Source organism: Rhinoraja longicauda, chromosome 9, assembly GCF_053455715.1.
Source record: "Rhinoraja longicauda isolate Sanriku21f chromosome 9, sRhiLon1.1, whole genome shotgun sequence".
NCBI classification, from domain to species: Eukaryota; Metazoa; Chordata; class Chondrichthyes; order Rajiformes; family Arhynchobatidae; genus Rhinoraja; species Rhinoraja longicauda.
The window spans coordinates 53028300-53050885 of NC_135961.1; the positions used below are offsets into that span (position 1 = coordinate 53028300).

At 48.6% G+C, this 22586-nt stretch overlaps 1 protein-coding gene across 1 annotated transcript; it reads right to left on the minus strand.

Annotated features, from left to right (window-relative positions):
• Positions 1-241: 241 nt before the first annotated feature.
• LOC144596866 (uncharacterized) lies at positions 242-21831 on the minus strand. The gene is made up of 2 exons (XM_078405730.1): positions 21794-21831; positions 242-3454 (listed from the first exon to the last, which is right to left on the minus strand). The coding sequence occupies exons 1-2, from the start codon at positions 21802-21804 to the stop codon at positions 1354-1356; spliced, it is 2112 nt and encodes a 703-aa protein (XP_078261856.1). The 5' UTR covers positions 21805-21831; the 3' UTR covers positions 242-1353.
• Between the last annotated feature and the right edge of the window lie 755 nt (positions 21832-22586).

Below are 22586 nucleotides of genomic sequence, written 5' to 3' on the forward strand. Positions count from 1 at the left end.
GGCCTAAAATTGTGTGCCGTTTTGGCTGTAGTTCAGGAACAAACAAACAAGAGTTTTAGTATATAGATGTCATTAAGACACATTGGTGATCTTAAAGGAATTATCAATGAATGTGAGAAAATTCAAGGATTTGGTCAAACACCTCATCAAGCATAAACAGTTTATTGAAAAGTTAATGCGAAAAATTGAACATATTCTGGGATATCTTTAGCAAATTACAAACAGCTTAATCTCAGGCAAATGTGATCCTCGTCATAAGTCTCAATTAAAGCAATTCAAAACAATTCTATTCTAATAAACAAATAATAAATCAGAAATGCAAGATGTTTTACTGAATCACAGAATTAGTAGCACAGGAGGAGGGCAATTGGGTGATTGAGTTAATGTTAGGTGTCTGGCAAGAAATCTATTCAACCTCATCCTTCCACTTTACACAGAGCCCTATAATTTATTTATATGGAGCTTCAATTTATTTAGCTTACATGCCTTCCCAAATCTCCTTGGAAAGCTACAATCAATTATATTTCCATCATCTTTAGAAACAGCAAGTTCCAGATTATAACCACTTTCTGGACGAGTCCTTTCACTCCCAGATCACGTGCCATTTGTCTATTATTTAAAATCAGTGTCTACTGGACTTGCTAATGAGAACAGTTTTATTCTATTTAATTAATCCTGCTGTAACTATTCCTTCACTCTCTCCAGAATCATCAAATCATTCACTACAACACTGGTGAATATTTCAGTTGTGACTTAACCTTAGAAAGGTTCAGACTCAGTGCCTCTGCTTCTGAGGCTCCAGATCCCATTTCGCTCACCACGTTCTTCCACTGTAATAAATTTACGTGAAAATGTTTTGATTCTTAGAGTCAAAGTGTCATACAGCATGGGAGCAAGCCCATCGGCCAAATTCATCCATGTTAACCAAGTTGCCCATCTAAGCTAGTTCCATTGGCCTCGTTTGTGGCATAACTATCTAAACCTTTCCTATCCATGTACCTGTTGAAATATTTTATAAATGTTACTATACCTGCCTCTATGACATCTTTTGACAGCGCATTCCATGTACCCACAAGCCTTTGTGTAAAACATTGCAGCTCGGGCTCCAATTAAATCTTTCCCTTCTTACTTTCAACATATATACTCTCGTTCTTGACTCCCTTGCCCTTGGAAAATGACTACGTGCATTCAATATTTTGTCTATTGTCTAAGATGCTGTTTTTCATGTAACCTGCTGCCCCCTTCACAAAAAAAAGCAACACCCTCTTTATTAAAATATAATGAAGATAGAAATGATAAACTGCATTGATCTTTGGGAAGTGGAAGTGAGGTCTGTGAAGGAGCAGACGATTACTAAAAATCATCAATGACATCCTCTGCTATTTCCACATATCCCTCATGGATGCCTCCTTGCACGGCATTTTGAATTTCTTGAATTTCTTCTGGAGTGGCTGGGGCTAGCAAGGCCTTCATACTGTTATTCATCCTATCTATTCTCGCCTGCACACGTTCTTTATACTGGTCTTTGTTCCTCTGAACAAGATCCTCTATGGCTTTTGATGCTTCATTGCAGTCTGATCCAAACTTCTCATGTTCCCGATCAAACTTAATTATGTCCAGTTTTGGGTCGAGTCCCAGTAATTTCCCCAGGCTGTTGACTCGGTCCATCAGGTGGTGGGTGGAGACTTGCACATAGGTTTCAGCAATCATGTGGACAAGGCTCGCAATGTTAGTGGCCTGAGAGATCTGTGTGTACAGTAGATCCTGTGTCAGCTGGTTCGGTGAATAGCCGGAAATCTTTTCACTGTACTCCGTGAATTTGAGAAGTGATGGGTTCAGAGAGCTTTCGATCAGGTTTGACATCATGGTGAAGAAGAGCACCATCTTCCCCCATTGTTCCTTCACACGGCCTAAAGCATCCAATCCCTTCAAGAGCATCGTCACAGTATTTTTAAAGTCTATTTCATGAACATTACAATGCTGCAGAGTTTCCAGGATCTGTTGGAGCTCTTGGTTATTCTCCTTTACATTCTCAAAGCTTCTTTCGTACATCTCCTGTGAGGTTCGCAGCTGTGCTGCAGACTGCTCCACTTTGACCCTGGCATTGAGACTGGCCATCTGTACACCGCTGTTTCCCCCTGCTGGCTGAGCTGTGGCAATGTTTGGTGGACTGGCAGTTAACCCCATGGACCCTGTCTTTCCCTTGCTACGAGAGGTGAATGTAATTGAATCCTGCATCACTTGTTTGAACTTCGCAGCTGTATCAGCCATTTTCTTTTTGTCAGCCTGTGTAGATTTTCGCATTGTTTCCAGCTCCTCACATATTCCAATTCCTGCATGACAGATCCTCAATGCTGTGTGCTTATCTTTGCAGTCCACTCCATCTGTTGCTTTCTGTTGAAAACCATCCAATCTACTTTTGCAAAAGCTTAAAATATCAGCTGCGCCCGCACTTTTCAACTTATGCAAGTTATTATATTTATCCTTGCTCAGGAAAGAATGAAGGTCTGTTATAACATTTTGTAGAGCCTCCGCTTTATAAATGATATCATTCTCAACTTCTTCAGCAGAATTCGGATTGGAGTTATGATCACTGGAATTATGACATTTTTTACTGCTTTCATTAGAGAAAATAGCCCTGAAGATGCTTCCACTGATGCATTCACTGACACTATTCACAAGTGTTTCTGCTATAGCCATGCGCACAGCATCCCAGCCAACTGGTATAGAATCCATGCTGGCTTTGTAATCTTCCTTTGCTTCCTTCATTTGGGTTTCCATTTTTTTATGATTTTCTTCCATCATGGCTTTTCTTTCTTTCGCTGCTTTCTCCTGCATTTCAGCACGTTCCTTTTCAAATTGTATTTCCTGTAATTGTTCCTCATATACTCCTTTGGAGCTTGTGCAGGCCTCCAGTAGTTCATTGATCAGACGGATGACTGCGTTAAATTTCTCCTCCACAGCCGTGGAAAGCTTCAAGCATTTATCTGCAGAAGATTTGATGTTCTTCAGAGGGATCGGGAGGAAGTCTTCAGTGATCTTTGGATTCTTCTGCATGAGGAACTTCACAACATCCCTCATGTCAGTCGGGACTGTCATGGAGAGAAGCCGGATTTGGTCCATGTTCTTGTGAGCTATCTGAAAAGCCTCCCAGCCCTCATTGCTCACTTGCACTAAAGAGGTACGGAATGATTTGGGATATTTTATGAACTTGAATCCTTCCTTGGGCATACCCTTGTCAATTGCAAAGTCTTCTCTTGCAGAAAGGAATATTATTTCACCTAAAATGGCTACAGAAAGTGGGCCAGGCATCAGGAATTGTTCCCAGTTACTGTATGGCTGCAAGAACAAAGCATTGTCTTCCCTGACATCAGATGCTTTGGTGATGCTCCTCACCGCCGTCTTTATGGGAGCAACAGTTTTACATTCCTCGCTGGCCATGGTGACTCTTCTCCTGCAAGGGAAATAGTTGCAGTAAACACCAAGGATGTTTGAGTACCTAATATTAAAGAGGTAAACCTCTAGGGCAGCACAGTGGCACAGCGGTAGAATTACTGCCTTATTGTGTTTGCAGCGCCAGAGACCCAGGTTCGATCCTGACCACTTTTTTTTTTTTTTAAATATATAAAAGTTTTATTCCAAAGAAAAACATACAAACATACTAAGCAAAATGTGATCAAACAAAAGCCGCCTGTATCGGCAGTTTACAAATTAAACAATTATCACATTAAAATCCCTCCATCTCTGTCAACAATACATTCAACCCCCCACGGCGACCAGCGTTCCCGGAAGGCCTCCAGAGTCCCCGTGGACACCGCGTGTTCCCTCTCCAGGGACACGCGGGCACGGACGTAAGCCCGGAACAGGGGTAGGCAGACGACTTCTGTGAGGCCGTCGACTGCCCGCTGCCTGGACCCGCGGATGGCCATCTTGGCCAGGCCCAGGAGCAGACCGACAGGGAGACCCCCTCCTCCCTCCTGACCCTCCCCCTTCTGTACCGGGTGCCCAAAAATTAAAAGCGTAGGGCTAAAATGGAGCCAGAACTTGAGGAGCAGCCCCTTCAGATACTGGAACAGGGGCTGTAACCTCACGCACTCTGTATACAAATGGTACACGGTCTCCTCCTCACCGCAGAAGCGACAGGCGGCAGACGAGACCGTGAACCGGCTCAAGTACCTGTTACAGGCTATAGCCTTATGCAACACTCTCCACCCCAGGTCCCCGATGTAAAGCGGGAGGACCCCCTTATAGAGAGACCTCCACTGGGGACCGCTCCCGCCGTCAGGTGGTAACACGGACCGCCAGGGCGTGTCCGGACGGAAGACGAGAGCGAGGAAGTGGAGAGTGTGCAGGAGCAGCCTGTACAAAACGCGCCTCTCCGCATCACGGAACGGCACGCTGGGCATCTGGGAAAGGCGGCTCATATTGCGTGGGGCCGGCTCTCGGGAAGGGACCCATGCCGTGGGCCCGATGAGCAATTCCGACGGAGCGGAGGTAAGCCCGGTCGGAATCGCTCCACGCACACGCCTCTCCTCGACACCCACCGTGACAGGGTGAGGACCGGCCCCCCTCACAACCACAGCACCCCCCTCCCCCTGAGGAGCAGCGCCCTGGCTGAAGGTGACCAAATTCCTGGCTCTCAGGAGATCACGGTAAAAACCAGGCAACTCCCGCCTAGCGCGCTGACTCATGCCCGCTACCGGGAGCCGTGATCCCTCCTGGAGGCAGCGCCCCTGGCAGAAAAAGTACGTGGCCAGCGAGTGCCATCTGGGAGGGCACTCGGAGTACACGTACCTCTGCAAGGTCCTGAGTCGGAGGGCTGCCACCTGAGTGCGGACACAGACCAGCGCCTGACCGCCCTCCTCCAACGGGAGACTCAGAACCCCAGCAGAGACCCAGTGGTTCCTCTCACCCCAGAAGAAGTTAACTAACCTCCTCTGTATCATGGCGATGAAACGAGAGGACGGGACCAGAGTGGCCAGCCGGTACCACAGCAGAGAGGCCACCAGCTGGTTTATGACCAAAGCCCTACCCCGATATGATAACACACCAAGGAGGCCTGACCAGCGCCCCACACGGGCGACCACCTTCGTCTCCAGCTCCTGCCAATTCGCCTGCCAAGCCCCCTCAGTGGGACTCAGGTAGATCCCCAGATAGAGGAGGTGCGTGGTGCTCCACGCAAAAACTGCCATCTCCTCCGGCAGGGAGTCTACCTGCCACTGACCCACCAAGAGCCCAGCACACTTCCCCCAGTTGATCCTGGCGGAGGATGCGGCTGAGAACAACCGCTGGCACTCACGCATCCTCCGCAGGTCAACCGGGTCGGTGAACATTAGTAGCACATCGTCGGCGTAGGCCGAGAAAACCACCTCCACCCCCGGCCCCGGCAAAGCCAAACCTGCCAGCCGCCTCCGTAGGAGGCACAGGAATGGCTCCACACAGAGGGAATAAAGCTGGCCGGACATGGGGCATCCCTGACGAACCCCCCTCCCAAAGTGAATGGGAGCCAACAAAGAGCCATTGACCTTGACCAGGCACTCTGCGGCAGCGTATAGGAGCCGGACCCGGGCCACAAAATGGGGTCCGAATCCAAACGCCCGCAGAGTCCCGAGAAGGTAGTCGTGTCCCACCCGGTCAAACGCTTTCTCCTGGTCAAGGGAGAGAAAGGCAACGGACTGACCAGCCCTCTGGCACAGATGGATCAGGTCCCGGACCAGATGGATATTGTCCTGGATGGACCGGCCCGGGACTGTGTAGGACTGGTCAGGGTGGATCACATGGGACAGCATGGGCCCATGGGACAGCATGGGCCCCAGGCGATTGGCCAATGCCCGTGCAAAGACTTTGTAACCCATACTGAGAAGAGAGACCGGGCGCCAGTTCTTCAAGAGGCGGAGATCGCCCTTCTTGGGCAGCAGGACGACGACTGCCCAGCGCCACGAGAAGGGCATCTCCCCGGTCGCTAGGCTCTCCCCCAACACCTTCACATAGTCGCCCCCCAGGACACCCCAGAAGGCTCGAAGAAACTCCACAGTCAGCCCATCCAGCCCCGGAGACTTGCCCCTACTGAGCTGGTGCAGGGCACCAGTCAACTCCTCCAGAGTTAGGGGATCATCGAGGCGCTCGGCCACCTCCCTGCACACTACGGGTAGGCCCTCCCACAGCACCCCTTGTGCCTCCCCACTAGATGTTCCCTCGGAGAACAGAGTGTCATAGAATGACCAAACTGAGGCACCGATCCTCTCCGGATCCGTGACGGGGGAGCCATCGTCCACAAGCAACTCGACAAACTGCCTGCGGGCACGTCGGCACTTTTCCAGGGAGAAGAAAAAGGGGGAGGCGCGGTCCAGATCGTGCAACATCTGGACTCGCGACCTCACATACGCGCCCCGGGACCTCTTCAGCTGCAAGTCCCTCAGTGCCCCTTTTTTCTCCTGGTACTCCTCCCACTCACACGAGTCCCCCTCCGTCTGACCCAGGCGAGACTCCGAGTCGAGCAACTCTCTCTCAAGCCGTCCGATCTCGGAGTCCCGCCCCTTGGTCGACCCCCTCGTGTAGTCCTGGCAAAACAGACGGACGTAAGCCTTCCCTACATCCCACCACTGCCTTAGGGAAGGGAAACGCCCCTGCCTTTCCCTCCACTCCGCCCAGAACTGCTTGAATGAATCCCGGAACCGGCGCTCCTCCAGCAGCCGGTTGTTGAAGTGCCAGTACGCGGACCCTGCCCGTGTGCGCGTCGGGATAAAGTCCACTCGCACCAGGCAGTGGTCCGAGCACGGCTCCAACCGCATGGAGGCTGCCGAGACACAGGACACATAAGCCTTAGACACATATACACGGTCAATACGGGAACCACCCCCCTTAAACCTGTACGAGAAGGCGCCGGAGTTGGGATGGAAATTCCTCCAAGCATCTACTAGCTCAAAAGAATCCACCAACTCCCTTAATGTCTTGACCGCTGCCGGATCGCGCTGAATGCCAGAGCGATCTCTCGCCTCAAGGGTACAATTAAAATCACCGCCCAGGAAAACACACTCCCCCGATCGATGGTGTTCAACAGCGCGGTCACTTCTTGTGTTAACCGCGTCTGCATAGCACCGCTCTTGGGGGCGTACACATTAATAAAATGTAACGGCACGCCATCCAGGCGCACGGCCAGATACAACAACCGGCCTGGTACAATGTCCTGCACCTTGACAATCTCCGGCTGGAAAGATGGGGCCAACAGGAAGGCCACTCCACTCAAAATGGAGGTGAGATGGCTCATGTAGACCCCCCCTTCCCACTCCAGGAGCCAGGTGGGCTCGTCACTAGCCACAGTGTGTGTTTCCTGCAGGAAGCTCACCGCGTACCTCCCGTCCCTCAGCACTGAGAGATGGTGAAACCTACGGAGAGACCCCCTGGCCCCATTAATATTCAGGCTGGTTATAGTGAGCTTCATTTTGAAAGCGCACAAGAACTTTTACCAGCCCCCCGTGACGGAGTGGAGCCTCCCCGAGCCCTCTGCCCTTTCTTTAGGGACTTAAAAAGCTCTTGGAGCTGGCGCCGCTCATTTTTCAATACACCTGCCTCGTTCTCCTCCTCCTGAAGGATGGCATAAATGGACTGCAAGGGTACTGTCAGGTCCGACCAGCGGTCAACAGCCAGATCTGCCTTATTCCTCTTCCCTCTGCTGTCCTTCAGAAAGCTCCGGAGTTCCCCGATATCAACAAGCCGACACACGGGGCTGCGGGTGGGACAGTCCATCAACTCACTGTCGCTGGACTCCACGTCCCCCTCCTCCTCCCACTCAATGTCTGAGCCCGAGTCTGGATAGTTCTGACTCCCAGCCGCCTCGCTCACCCCTCCCTGTGAGGTGGGCGGGTCGGCCACATCACCCGGTCCCTCCTCCGTCACCATCCCACCCCCAGGATCAGTGACGGGGGCAGGTACCGGTACCTCTAACTGTGGCAAGCTGCCTGGTAAATGGCCAGGCTCCTGCACACCCCCACCGCCCTCTGTAACCGGATTGGGGGCCGTGATGTCAGAGGAAGTCTCCGGGGCGGGCAGTGAGAGGGTACGTCTGGAGTCCGACCGAAGGACACGATCCGAAACGGCCCTGTCCTCCTTCGTACCCAGGGCACCCGGCCCAGCACCGTCACCCAGAGAGTCCCTGTCCCCCACCACCAGGGGAACCACCTCGCTCTGGCCCTCAGGGGGCGATGTTCCCGGAGTCTCCCCTGCTCCCTCAGCCGATGGGGCAGCACACCCCTCAATAGGACTCGTAGCCTCAACGGGGAGCATGGGCTGGGGACCCACCCCCACACTCAAGTCCCCCCCATCAATCTTCCCCTGGTCACCCTCTAAGCCAGCGGACGCAATCCCTGGGGGAACAGCCCCCTGGGGTAGTGTGTCACCACTCTCAGGTGGTCCCTGCACTACAGAGGCATCCTCCTGCCCAGAGGAAGCCTGTACTGGGTACTCTGCCTCAACAGGGGAGAAACACCTCCCTTCAGGTCGCCCCTGACCTTCAGGGCCGTTCTCCGTGTCAGAGGACCCATGCCTCCTCTTATAACCACTAGCGTGCGGTGGTACAGTCAGCTCCATTGCTGAAGCCTGTTCCTCCGCCCCGCCATCTACCTGCTCATCCTCTCCAGCCTTCAGACCCTCAGGCTCAGAGGCGAGCTCGATAATATCTACTGCCGGGGGACCCTCATTAAGGTGACCTTCTGCCTGGCGTCCCGCTTGAACGTTCTTCTTCTTCCATTTAGCTTTCTTACTCTTCTGTCTCTCCCAGTGCCCCTCATCCACCCCCCACACTGCACCGGCATCCTCCGCCACAGGTACGGGACATGGGGGTGGTGGGGGAATGGAGGTTGGGGGCAAGGGAACAAAGTCATCACGGGCCACCGTGGCAGAACCAGCAGCCCCAGATGGGCCAGCACTGCCTTCCTGGGCCACCTTGGTAGAGCTGGCAGCCTGGTGCTTGGGACAATTCCTGCGGAAATGCCCCACCTCTTTGCATGCATGGCAGCGTGCTTGGCCCGTGTTCCAAAACACGCGATAGCAGAATCCTTCCCATTCAACCTCAAAACTCCCCTCCATATCAATCCCCTGTGCCAGCTGTATGTACACACGGCGATTGAACGTTAATACATGCTGCATTTCGGGATCATCCAACCTATGCAACAGTTTGGTGGGCCCAGACCGCACCTCCCCCAGCTTAGTTACATGTGGGAGCAGGAGCGCGTCCGGAACATAAGGGGGAACGTTGGACAGCATGACCGGCAGCACGGGCCGTCCCCATGGGTCCACCGCCATGTAAATCCCAGCCACCGTGATCCCCCTTTCCAATGCGGTAGCCACCGACTGCTCAGTCTTTAGGATGACAACAGCCTTCCCACTGACCACCGCGCCTGCGATTATGGCCTTCTTGCCAACAGTCTCCCCCAGCGCGGTTAGCACAGCCTTGAAGGTAATGTTGCCCTGCAAGGTCACTTTCACCCCGTGTATACGCCCCAACAACTCATGGCCCTTAGTCACGGAGACTGCCGACTGAACGGCAGCTGCATAATTCTTGGGGGCCGCCATCTTTAGGGCGTGGAGCAAAACAAAACGTCTCCGTTTTTTATAAGTCAAAGCAGTCTTTCTGCTATTGCTGCACCTCCACGCATTTGCAGCAGTTTAAAGTCGTGAAGGCTTTCCTGGCAAAGCAACAGAAGCAGTCTCCTCCTGATAAGATAGGGAAAAGTCCGTGCCAATCCTCCCGTCGTAGAAAATGGAGCTTCCGGAGGCTTCTTCCCCAGGTCTCGGTCGCCCTCCCGGCTTCAACGAAAATCCAATGCACTGTTGCCGTACTTACCCGGCACACCTGGACCGGGCAAAGTCGGTGTGGGAGGGAGCTTTCCGATGCTACAGACCACAAACACCGGTCCAGACTCATCTCCCACCAGTTCAAGTGCAACTTGGCCTTCCGCCAGCCACTGCCGCTCCTACGACTTTCAGAAAACACGAACAAATCCTCCCCAATTAGAGGACTCTTTCAACAAAGAGAGTCTCTGCTTTCCGACAGAAGTCCAAAAAGCAAATTCTGACTGCTTTCGTTTGTCCTCGCCAAACAAATCCTTCAAAAATAATCAAATCCTCACAGCCAGCGCCACACACCCACATCCGATCCTGACCTCGGGTGCTGTCTACTATGGGTATTGTCTGTTTGGAGTTTGTACGTTCTCCACATGACCTGCATGGGTTTTCTCCGAGATCTTCGGTTTCCTCCCACACTCCAAAGACGTACAGGTTTGTAGGTAAATTGGCTTGGTACACGTGAAAATTGTCGCTAGCGTGTGCAGGAGAGTGTTATTATGCGGGGATCGCTGGTCGGCGCGGACCCGGTGGGCTGAAGAACCTGTTTTCCCTCTGTATCTCTCAACCATGTGACACCGCTCCCCCCAAAATGATAGTGATTCGCAGACAGGAGTATCTCACATCATCCCGATATCCTGTGGAAGTGTCTTCTTGGTGACTGGGATCCCAACAGCTCAATCTGGAGGATGGACTGTGTGCAGAGTCAAATGAGAGATGGGAAACAGCTCACTGCCATTTTTGGGCATCTTTTAAATATTAAACTTATTTCCAGCATCTCGCTGCATTATTAAAATTTTGATGATGGTTTTGACATATTGGAGTACATGGAAGCAATATAACTCCTAAAGTCTGTTGGTGCATTAAATGTGAAGGAGGGTTAATCCGCGCCTTTGCTCCATCCACACACCCATGTTATGTACCCCACGAAACCTTAATGTGTGTCTGTAAATTAAGGACCTGACAGTGTCAAGAATGCGAGGTTGACTTCAGGGATTTGTGGCCTCTAGCTAGTGTCACTGGAGGCATTGTGAGGGGGCATCAGAGTTCTGTACTTTGGTAGAAATAGGTGTTCTGTACTTAGAAGGGTGCTGGCAATCGAGGTGTTAATGTGCTGAAGTCTGATGGATACATTGACGGGAGTTGCGGTCAGGTGTTGCCGAAGAGGCCTGAAACTTGGCGAGTTATGAGAAGTAGTGGGAGAGATGGCGGCAAGAGCAAATTTGGAGATTTATGGAAGTAAGGTGAAGTGACTGGGAATGTGATACACAGAAAGACTTATCAGATTCTAAATTATTTCTAAAATTTAGTTTGGGGTTTTGCAAATCCAATTTTACTTAATTCTGAACTATTAGAATCTGTTACATTGCTTGCTAAATCATTGAATCAAGGAAATTTTAGCCAGAAGTGGTCCTGCTGCTCCTTGTCTCTATCTTGCCCAATAATAGACTTTAGACTTCCCGGCTCAGTGTATAGTCTGGCACATCATGGTTCTTCAAGATGTCATCCGGGTATGTTCTCTCAAGCACCAGCCCACAAGTCAAAGTTCTGAATTGGGGCAAGGCCAGCTTTGATGATATTGGACAGGAACGTGACAAAATTGTTAGAATAGCTTGTCCACCAGCTAGGCCTCAGCTCGTCATTATGTGACTGGATCCTGGACTTCCTGCTGGAACGACCGCAGGCAGTGAGAATGGGCCCGCACCTGTCCTCCACTATCACCCTGAGTACCGGCACACCACAGGGCTGTGTTCTGAGCCCCATGCTCTACTCCCTCTTCACACACGACTGTGTTCCTGCATTCGACACCAACACCATTGTCAAGTTTGCAGACGACACAACGATGATCGGGCTTATCACCAAAGGGGATGAAACAAACTATAGAGCGGAGGTGCAGAACCTGGCGGACTGGTGCTCGGATAACAACCTGTCCCTAAATACCACCAAGACCAAGGAGCTGATCATCAACTTCCGTAGGTCACATAACGGGGAATATGCCCCGATCTCTATCAACGGGGACAGTGTGGAGAGAGTGTCCAGCTTCAAGTTTCTGGGCACTCACATTTCGGAGGACCTAACATGGTCGAATAACACTGCTGCGCTGGTCAAGAAGGCACAACAAAGACCGTTCTACTTAAGAACACTGAAAAAGTCTGGTCTACCCCAACAGCTGCTGACGACCTTCTACCGCTGCACCATAGAGAGCATCCTAACGCATGGCATCCCTGTGTGGTACCTCAGCTGCACGGAGGCAGAAAGGAAAGCTCTACAGCGGGTAGTCCATAGAGCTCAGAGGGCCATCGGAACACAGCTACCAGACTTGGAGGGCATCTACAACACACGATGCCTCAGAATAGCCACCAGCATCCACAAAGACTCTTCACACCCCTGCAACAGTCTGTTCGAACTCCTTCCATCGGGCAGACGATACAAGGCCTTCTACGCCCGCACCTCCAGACTCAGGAACAGCTTCATCCCCAGGGCCATAGCTGCTATGAACCGGTCCTGCTGAGCCGGATGGCCACAACGCATAGATCAACTTGTACTTTACCCTGTCTAAAAACTGTTACAATTGTTTCGTTTCGTTGGGTTGCTGTTAATTACTTAAATTATTGCATCGTATGGGAGGCACATTCCCAATCTCGTTGTACCCCTGGGTACAATGACAATAAAGATATATTGTATTGTATTGTATTGTATTGTATTTGTGGGCAAAGGGACATCTGCAAAATGGGATGCTTTTAATAGTGTGCTGGTGAAAGTTCAAGGCACGCATGTTCCTGATTGAGTGAAAGACAAGGCAGGAGTGAGTAGGGAGGCTGGATGTTGAGAAGGATAAAGAAGGTGTCGGTTAGATATAGGCAGCTGAGATCAAGTTTTTGCCTGGTGGCATTTAGGGGACTGAAGAGCATACTTAAGAGAGAAATTAGGAGGATAAAAAGGAGGCAGGAAATAACTCTGGCAGACAAGATTAAGGAGAATTCAAAAAGATTCTACACCCATTAAGGGAAAGAGGGGATAAGCAGAGACAAAATAGGGCCCCTTAAACTTGAAGTGGTCATCTATGTGTGGAGTCACGGGAGAAAGGCAAGATCCTCGGTGAGTGTTTTTTCTCTGCTTTGACCATGGTGATGAGGGAATTTGGGATCGTTATTAGAGATGTCTTGAGGGCAGTCCACATTATGGTTGAGGAGGTGCTGGGTTTCCTAAGGCATATAAAGGTTCCTGGGCCTGATCAGAAATATCCAAGGACACTACAGGAAGCTGAAACATAAATTGTAGGAGTCCTGTCTGAAATATGTAAATCATCATTACACAAGGGCATAGTGAGGTGACTAGAGGATGACTAATGTTTTCCCTCTGTATGAGAAGGTTTACAAGAAAAAGCCTGGGAACTATAGACCAGTGAGCCTAACATATGTGGTGATAGTTACTTGAGAGGATTCTGAGCAAAAAGATATATTGGCATTTGAGTAGACATGGACTGATTAGGGATAGGCAGCATGGTTTTGAATGTGGCAGAAAGTGTCTTACAAATTTGCTTGAGATTTTTGAAGAAGTAACCAAGAAGGTTGACAAGGCCAAGGCCATCGATGTTGTTTATATGGACTTCAGCGAATCCTTTACCGATGTTCCACAAGTTAAACTGCTCTGGATGGTTAGATTGCATGGGATCCAAAGAGAGCAAGTTAACAGGACATGGAATTAGCTTCATGGAAAGAAACAGAGGATGGTGGTGGAATGTTTTTTGGTCTGGAGGCAAAGGACCCATTGCTTTATGTGGTTTATATCAACAATGTGTATGAGAATGCACAAGGCATAATTATTAAATATACAGATGATATTAAAGTAGGTGGTATCGTGCACAGTGAAGATGTTTATCAAAAATTGCAGGAACTTAATCAGCAGGGCAAGTGGGGTGAGGAATAGCTAATGTAGCTTAATGCAGATAAGTGCGAGGTGTTGCACTTTGGGAAGTCAAACCAGGCCAGGACCTTCAGGGTGAGTGGTAGGTCCCTAGAGAGTATTGTATAGCAGGGGGATCTGGGAGTTCCCTGAAAGTGGCATGACTGGTAGATAGTGTGGGGAAGAAAGCTTTTCTTCATCAGTTAGGGTATAGGGTATAGAGGTTGGGACATTACGTTGTACTTGTTCAAGGCATTGGTAAAGGTTTGGGGGATATGGGCAAATGGATCTAGCTTGCATGGGGCATCTAGGTTACCATGGACAAATGGCTGAAGGGCTTGTTCCCATTCTCTATGACTTTTTATTCCTTTGTCTCGGTCTCCTTTCTTTCAAATAAAATAATCACAGCCTGGATAGTTTCTTTTTATAGCTTTCTCCATCCTGCCAATATCTTTGTAAATCATCTCAGCAACTTACTGGTACTATCACATATGTGGAGTGTGGTGACCAGAATTGTGCACAGTATGTTTCCTGTGACTTAACTAATGTTTTGTACTATCCCAGCATGAGCTCTCTACACTAGCATTCTGTGCCTTGGTCAATAGGACAAGTCTTCCATATACCTTCCCGACCACTTCACCCACATCTCCTGTTACTTTCAGGATAACATGCACCTCTACACATGATATCCTGCCATTTATTACATTCCCTTGCCTTCTTTTCCCTCTGGAATTTGGAAAGAGATACAGTGTGGAAACAGGCCCTTTGGCCCACTCCGAGTCCACTCCAACCACCAATTACCCATACATCAGTATTATGCTATCTCATTTTTGCATGCTACACATTTGGGACAATTTACAGAAGCTAATTAAGCTACAAACCTGCACGACTTTCGAATGTGCGAGGAAACTGGAGCACCCAGATAAAAATCCACGCAGTCACAGGGAGAACATGCACACTCCCCCAGAATCCAACCTGGGTCTCTGGCGTTGTGTGGCATCAGCTCTACCGCTGTGCCACTGTGCTACCCAAGAATGATGATAGGATTGAAGACCATTTATCACCAGATATATGGCATCTTTATGTAGCTTGAATTGTCTTCATAATAGACAATAGACAATAGGTGCAGGAGGAGGCCATTCGGCCATTCGAGCCAGCACCGCCAATGTGATCATGGCTGATCATTCTCAATCAGGACCCCGTTCCTGCCTTCTCTCCATACCCCATGACTCTGCTATCCTTAAGAGCTCTATCTAGCTCTCTCTTGAATGCATTCAGAGAATTGGCCTCCACTGCCTTCTGAGGCAGAGAATTCCACAGATTCACAACTCTCTGACTGAAAAAGAGAGGGCCCCTTGTTGGGGCCCCTTGTTCTGGACTCCCCCAACATTGGGAACATGTTTCCTGCCTCTAACTTGTCCAACCCCTTAATAATCTTATACGTTTCGATAAGATCTCCTCTCATCCTTCTAAATTCCAGTGTATACAAGCCTAGTCGCTCCAGTCTTTCAACATATGATAGTCCCGCCATTCCGGGAATTAACCTAGTAAACCTACGCTGCACACCCTCAATAGCAAGAATATCCTTCCTCAAATTTGGAGACCAAAACTGCACAGAGTACTCCAGGTGCGGTCTCACTAGGGCCCTGTGTGAGGACCTCTTTGCAGAAGGACCTCTTTGCTCCTATACTCAACTCCTCTTGTTATGAAGGCCAACATTCCATTGGCTTTCTTCACTGCCTACTGTACCTGCATGCTTCCTTTCAGTGACTGATGCACTAGGACACCCAGATCTCGTTGTACGCCCCCTGTTCCTAACTTGACACCATTCAGATAATCAACCATACTAGCAGTACTTGGGACTAAGTTACTTTTTGTGCTATGAATTAAGCTTTGTAGAGCCCCACTATACATAGTCATCCATTCACTACAATGGACACTATGTCTTCAGGCACATAAAAATGAACTTACCCCCAGGGCGTGACCATGTATACCTTTGGACATTGTGAGAAGCGAGGGAAGAAACTGCTAGGGTTTCGTTGGAGACTGGTGTATCTTTCTTCACCACAGTTGTGATGCTGGAAAGACTGGAATGTGCAGAATGCTGTGTCATTTTAGAAAGGTTGCAAGGACAAACCCACATCCTGCAAGAAGGGCATACAATTGCCCTAACTGCCATCTCCACAGCATAAAGACCAAGGAAGTGTCACACACACAAAAGAAAAACTGACCATCCTTTCTCCTGCTATCACTCTCTCCTCCGCCTCCTCCATGAAGCCTCATGAGGCAAAGTTTCATCGCTTGCCCTGAGCACAGCATTTGTACCTTAACACACAGCCTCTCGTAACATGCTACTTTCAAAAGGATGCTCTGCTAGTCAATAGGCTGCTGCACTAATTAATTAGTTGTAGGACCTCACGAGGTGTATCATAGGACATTGTGAGAAGCTAGCGAAGAAATTCCTGGGGTTCTGGCTGTGACTTTTGTATCTTTGTTTGCCACGGTTGTGGTACCGGAAGACTTAAAGGTGCACAATGCTCTGCCTTTATTTTAGAAGATTTGTGAGGACAACTATGGAACGACAAGCCAGTGAACCTGGCATCAGTGAAAGGTAAATTATTCAAGGGAATTGTGAGGGATAGATAGGATCTACAAGCATTTGGATAGACAATGGCTGATTAGGGATAGTCAACATGGCTTTATGCATGGAAAATTGTGTCGCGCCATTTAAAATTTATATTTAAAGAGGCGACCAAAAGTAATAGACAATAGGTTGAGGAGCAGGCCATTCGGCCCTTCGAGCCAGCACCGCCATTCAATGTGATCATGGCTGATCATTCACAATCAGTACCCCGTTCCTGCATTCTCCCCATACTCCCTGACTCCGCTATCTATAAGAGCTCTATCTAGCTCTCTCTTCAAAGCATCCAGAGAATTGGCCTCCACTGCCTTCTGAGACAGAGAGTTCCACAGATTTACAACTCTCTGACTGAATTTTTTTTTCCCCATCTCCGTTCTAAATGGCCTACCCCTTATTCTTAAACTGTGGCCCCTGGTTGTGCACTCCCCTAACATTGGGAACATGTTTCCTACCTCTAATGTGTCCAATCCCTTAATAATCTTTTATGTTTCAATAAGATCCCCTTTCATCCTTCTGAATTCCAGCGTATACAAGCTTAGTCGCTTCAGTCTTTCCACATAACACAGTCCCGCCATTCCGGGAATTAACCTCGTGAACCTACGCTGCACGCCCTCAATAGCAAGAATATCCTTCCTCAAATTTGGAGACCAAACCTGCACACAGTACTCCAGGTGCGGTCTCACTAGGGCACTGTACAACTGCAGAAGGACCTCTTTGCTCCTATACTCAACTCCTCTTGTCAAAAAGGCCAACATGCCATTAGCTTTCTTCAGAGCCTGCTGTACCTGCATGATAACTTTAAGTGACTGATGAACAAGGACACTCAGATCTCTTTGTACTTCCCCATTTCCTAACTTGACACCATTCAGATAATAATCTGCCTTCCTGTTCTTTCCACCAAAGTGGATAACCTCACATTTATCCACATTAAACTGCATCAGCCATGCATCTACCCACTCACACAACCTGTCCAAGTCACCCTGCATCCTCATCACAGTTCACCCTGCATCCTCATCACAGTTCACACTGCCACCCACTTTATGTCATCCGCAAATTTGCTAATGTTACTTTAAATCCCTTCATCTAAGTCATTAATGTATATTGTAAATAGCTGCGGTCCCAGCACCGAGCCTTGCGTGACCCCACTAGTCACTGCCTGCCATTCTGAAAGGGACCCGTTAATCCCTACTCTTTGTTTCCTGTCTGCCAACCAATCAAATAACAAGGGCAAAGTCACAAATGTTTCCTCTATAGACCAATATACTGGTAACCAGTGCCTCAAAGTCACAATGTGTAGGAAGGAACTGCAGATGCTGGTTTAAATCAAAGAAAGACACAACATGCTTGAGTAACTCAGCAGGCCAGGCAGCATATCTGGAGAGGAATGGGTGGCATTTCGGGTCGAGACCCTTCTTCAGACAAAGTCACGGGAAAGACAAACGAGAGATATAGACAATGATGCAGAGAGATAGAGAACAAATGAAAGATAGGCAAAAAAAATAATATGATAAAGGAATGTAGAACTCATGGACTTCATTAAAACAGGTCTCACAATTCACTCCCAAGCCTACAAAGACCACATACAGCACTATAAAGATGCCCTCTCCCATGCCCACTCCACCTACTACTCTCAAATAATTCACTCTGGCTCCGGAAACCCCAAAACACTCTTCTCTACAATAAACAAACTCCTCAGCCCCCTGGACACCATCTCCCAATCATTCACAGTTGACAAATGCACCACTTTCCTTTCATTCTTCCAAAGCAAAATAGACAACATCTACAGCACCTTAACCACCAACGCACCTGCTCCCCCTCAAACCACCTGCCCCCCCTTATCCTGTCAGCCCCTGCCTCAGTTCTCCCCAATCTCCACCACCGACCTCTCTGACCTCTTCACAGGAATAAAAACTGCCACCTGCTCTCTGGACCCCATCCCCTCCAGCTTTGTCAAGGCCTGCCTTCCTGCTCTCTCTCCACTTATCACTGCAACAATAAACTCCTCCCTGTCCACTGGCATCGTCCCGCCATCCCTCAAAATCGCTGCTGTCACCCCCATTCTGAAAAAACCTGGTCTAAACCCTGACACCCCAAACAACTTCAGACCAATCTCCAACCTACCCTTTCTGTCCAAAGTTTTGGAACGTGCTGTAGCTTCCCAACTAAAATACCACCTCTCTACCAATAACCTGTATGAAACTTTCCAATCTGGATTCCGCTCAAACCACTGTACTGAAACTGCGCTCCTCAAAATCACAAACGACATTCTCCTCTCCTCCGACGCTGGCAACCTCAACATCCTCATCCTACTTGACCTCAGCGCCGCCTTTGACACCATAAATCACTCCATTCTCCTCACCCGACTTGAAACCTCCCTCAACATCACCGGCACAGCCCTATCCTGGTTTAAATCTTACCTCTCTGACAGACACCAGTTCATCTCCATTAACAACTGTAAATCCCCCATCGCTCCCCTCCCCCAAGGTGTCCCCCAAGGCTCAGTCCTTGGCCCCCTCCTCTTCATCCTCTACCTGTTCCCCCTTGGTCAATTAATCCGCCGTCATGGTCTCAACTTCCACTGCTTCGCCGATGATATCCAGCTCCTCATCTCCACCAAGTCAATCTCCTCCACCACACACTCTACACTGACAAACTGCATTACTGAAATCAAATCTTGGCTTCAATCAAACTTCCTCAAACTCAATTGCAACAAATCTGAAATCATCATCATTGGTCCAAAAATGCTCACCAAATCCACCCAAAACTTCATCCTCAACATTGATGGTCTCCCAGTATCCACCTCACCTCACATCCGGAATCTTGGAATCATCCTTGATCAAACCCTCTCCTTCGACAAACACATCAAACACATCACAAAGACAGCCTTCTTCCACCTCAAAAACATTGCCCGTCTCCGTCCATCCCTCTCCTCCACAGCTGCAGAAACCCTCATCCACGCCTTCATCACCTCCCGTCTGGACTACTGCAACAGCCTCCTCTATGGCGCACCCTCAAAAATCATCAATAAACTTCAATACATTCAAAACTCCGCTGCCCGTCTACTCACACACACCTCGATCCGTGACCATATCACCCCCGTCCTTTATAAACTCCACTGGCTCCCCATCCCCCAGAGAATCCAGTACAAAATCCTCCTCATAACCTACAAAGCCCTCCATAACCTGGCCCCATCCTACCTGACCGACCTCCTCCACAGGCACACTCCCACCTGCACCCTCCGCTCTGCCGCTGCCAATCTCCTATCCCCCCACATCCGGACTAAACTCAGATCCTGGGGGGACAGGGCTTTCTCCATCGCTGCTCCCACCCTATGGAACTCACTACCCCAAACCGTTAGAGACTCCCCCACACTCACCACATTCAAAACATCGCTGAAGTCTCACCTGTTCAGTACTGCCTTCAACCACTGAAGGTCACCTCACCTACTGTCTCCTTTCTCTGTTCATTTATTTATTTACTTATTTATCTATTTATTAATTTCCCTATGTTCTCAAAATCTCTGTAAAGCGTCTTTGAGTATATGAAAAGCGCTATATAAATAAAATGTATTATTATTATTATTATTATTATTAACCTCACCATCAATTTCCATCAAATTGACTTGGACCATCTCTGACACATCCCTTCCCAATCTGCTTCCTGCAAAGACTCTATCCCCTACTCCCAATTCTTCTGTCTACGCCGCATCTGCGCCCAAGATGAGGTTTTCCATACCAGGACATCCAAGATGTTCTCATTCTTTAGGGAACAGGTGTTCCGCTCTCCCATCATAAATGAGGCCCTCACACGTGTCTCCTCGGCACCCCGCAGCTCCGCCCTTGCTCCCCTTACCCCTCATCGCATGTCCTGTATTTACCAAATGCTCTTTGGATACTGTACCAAGAGGATTCCAAGGCAATATACCTTCAGCTAGCCCCACTATTTATTTATCTAGGTGTGACAACCTTTGAGTCACCATACTTCAATTAATCAGTTGTAGATTTATCATAATCAAGGAGAATATAGTCAACTTGAAACTCACTTTATATCAGCGCTGTTGTAATCTACAAATACGGCAGAGTAAATAGAAACTGGAGTTGCCTTTCCAGGAATCAGGATGAGTCACATTTAGTTTTACTTTTACTTACGGGAAAACTGAAGCCTGATTTCCAGGAATTAAAACACACTTTAATTTAGTGAACTTTCACTTATTTTCTGTTTTCATGAAACTTTCTACTTGTACTAAAGATAGACTCAAAGTGCTGGAGTATTTCAACAGATTAGGCTGCAGCTCTTGAGTAAAAGGATAGGTGACGTTTTGGGTTGGGACCCTTCCACAAACTGAAAGTAGCCAGTCGGGTACGGAGAGGGAGAAGAGAAGGCGGGAAATGCCCAGGACAAATCAGGGCTGGCAGCAAATGACCTCAGCAGGGTGCTGCGCGTTTGAGAGCTGGGGAAGGTGTGATTTCAAGAGGGATACATCGTGGCAAACTGTGAACCTGGTTAAATGACCAGGTTGGGGTAGGTGGCACGGGGGGAGGGGAAGGGAGTTTTAGTAGAAGTTACTTAAAATGAGAGAATTCAATGTTCTGCTAGTTTGTAAGCTACCCAGGCGAAATATGAGGTCCTGTTCCTCCAATTTGCATGCGGTCTCACTCTGGTAATGGAGGAGGCCCAGGACAGAAAGGTCAGTATGGGAATGGGAAGGGGAGTTAAAATAGTTAGCAACCGGGAGATCCAGTAGGCCTCGACAAACCAAATGGTTCAGCGAAACGATCGAGATTACAGACAACCATTAAAAGTCTTCTCTTTTATTCATATTTTCTGGCATGCTTAGTTCAATATAATAGACAATAGGTGCAGGGGTAGGCCATTTGGCCCTTCGAGCCAGCACCGGCATTCAATATGATCATGGCTGATCATTCACAGTCAGTACTCCATTCCTGCCTTCTCCCCATACCCCCTGACTCCGCTATCTTTAAGAGTTCTATCTAGCTCTCTCTTGAAAGCATCCAGAGAATTAGCCTCCACTGCCTTCTGTGGCAAATTCCACAGATTTACAACTCTCTGAGTGAAGTAGTTTTTCCTCATCTCTGTTCTAAATGCCCTACCCCTTATTCTTAAACTATGGCCCCTGGTTCTGGACTCCCCCAACATTAGGAACAAGTTTCCTGTCTCTAACATGTCCAATCCCTTAATTATCTTATATGTTTCAATAAGATCCCCTCTCATCATTCTAAATTCCAGCGCATATAAGCCACAGTCTAAGAATAACGGGTAGGCCATTTAGAACGGAGATGAGGAGACTTCCACATCCACACCTCACCTACCCAGGCTTCTAATATTTATTTCATGTCATCAAGAGTTAGATATGATATAATCAACCATACCATATTTTGTACTTACCAAATGCTCATTAGATACTGTACTCAGAGGAGTCCAAGGCAATTCCTTTTGTGCATTCAGTCAGCCCCACTATTTATATGTTCAGTTGTGGATAGTTACTCATTTATCAAGGAGATTACGGTCAACTTGATCGTCACTTTTTCTCAGTAACATTGTTATCTACGGATAGGGCCTAATTAGGGAAGATAGAGCTGCCTTTTCGGGAATCTGGAGTCAGTTTCACTTTTACTTATTGGAAAAAGAAAGCCTTACCTGGAACCATCATCCCTCTGACCACGTAGACACTTATTTCACAGGCAAATTATGTGCCAACAATGCAGAAACTCACAGCAAAAAAAAACTAAGCAGGCATCTGTTCCAGATATTCCGAAAAGCTGTCTCTCCGCTCTTTACCTACTGCCCTGCACATTCGTAACCCCTCCCCCCTTCCAGTGTGAATCTGGTGTGAATATTCCGACCTAAACGCTGACCTCGATAAGTCAAGATTTATTCACAAAATGCTGGAGTAACTCAGCAGGTCAGGCAGCACCTCAGGAGAGAAGGAATGGGTGATGTTTCGGCCACCCGAACCCTCAGGCCTGTGCCACCATTCAATGCGGTCACCGATGACCTGAATGAGTTCTCAACTCCTCCTCTGTGCCAGCTCCCCATTTTGTGTGGGCCCATATTGTGCTGTCATCATTATTGTGCGGGTATTTGTCGACTGCACGACTCAATGGGCACATCTTTAAATTCAGTGAATTTGCTCTCTCTTTCTGTTGTATCAGATCTTTCTATTTGTGCTTCCCATTCC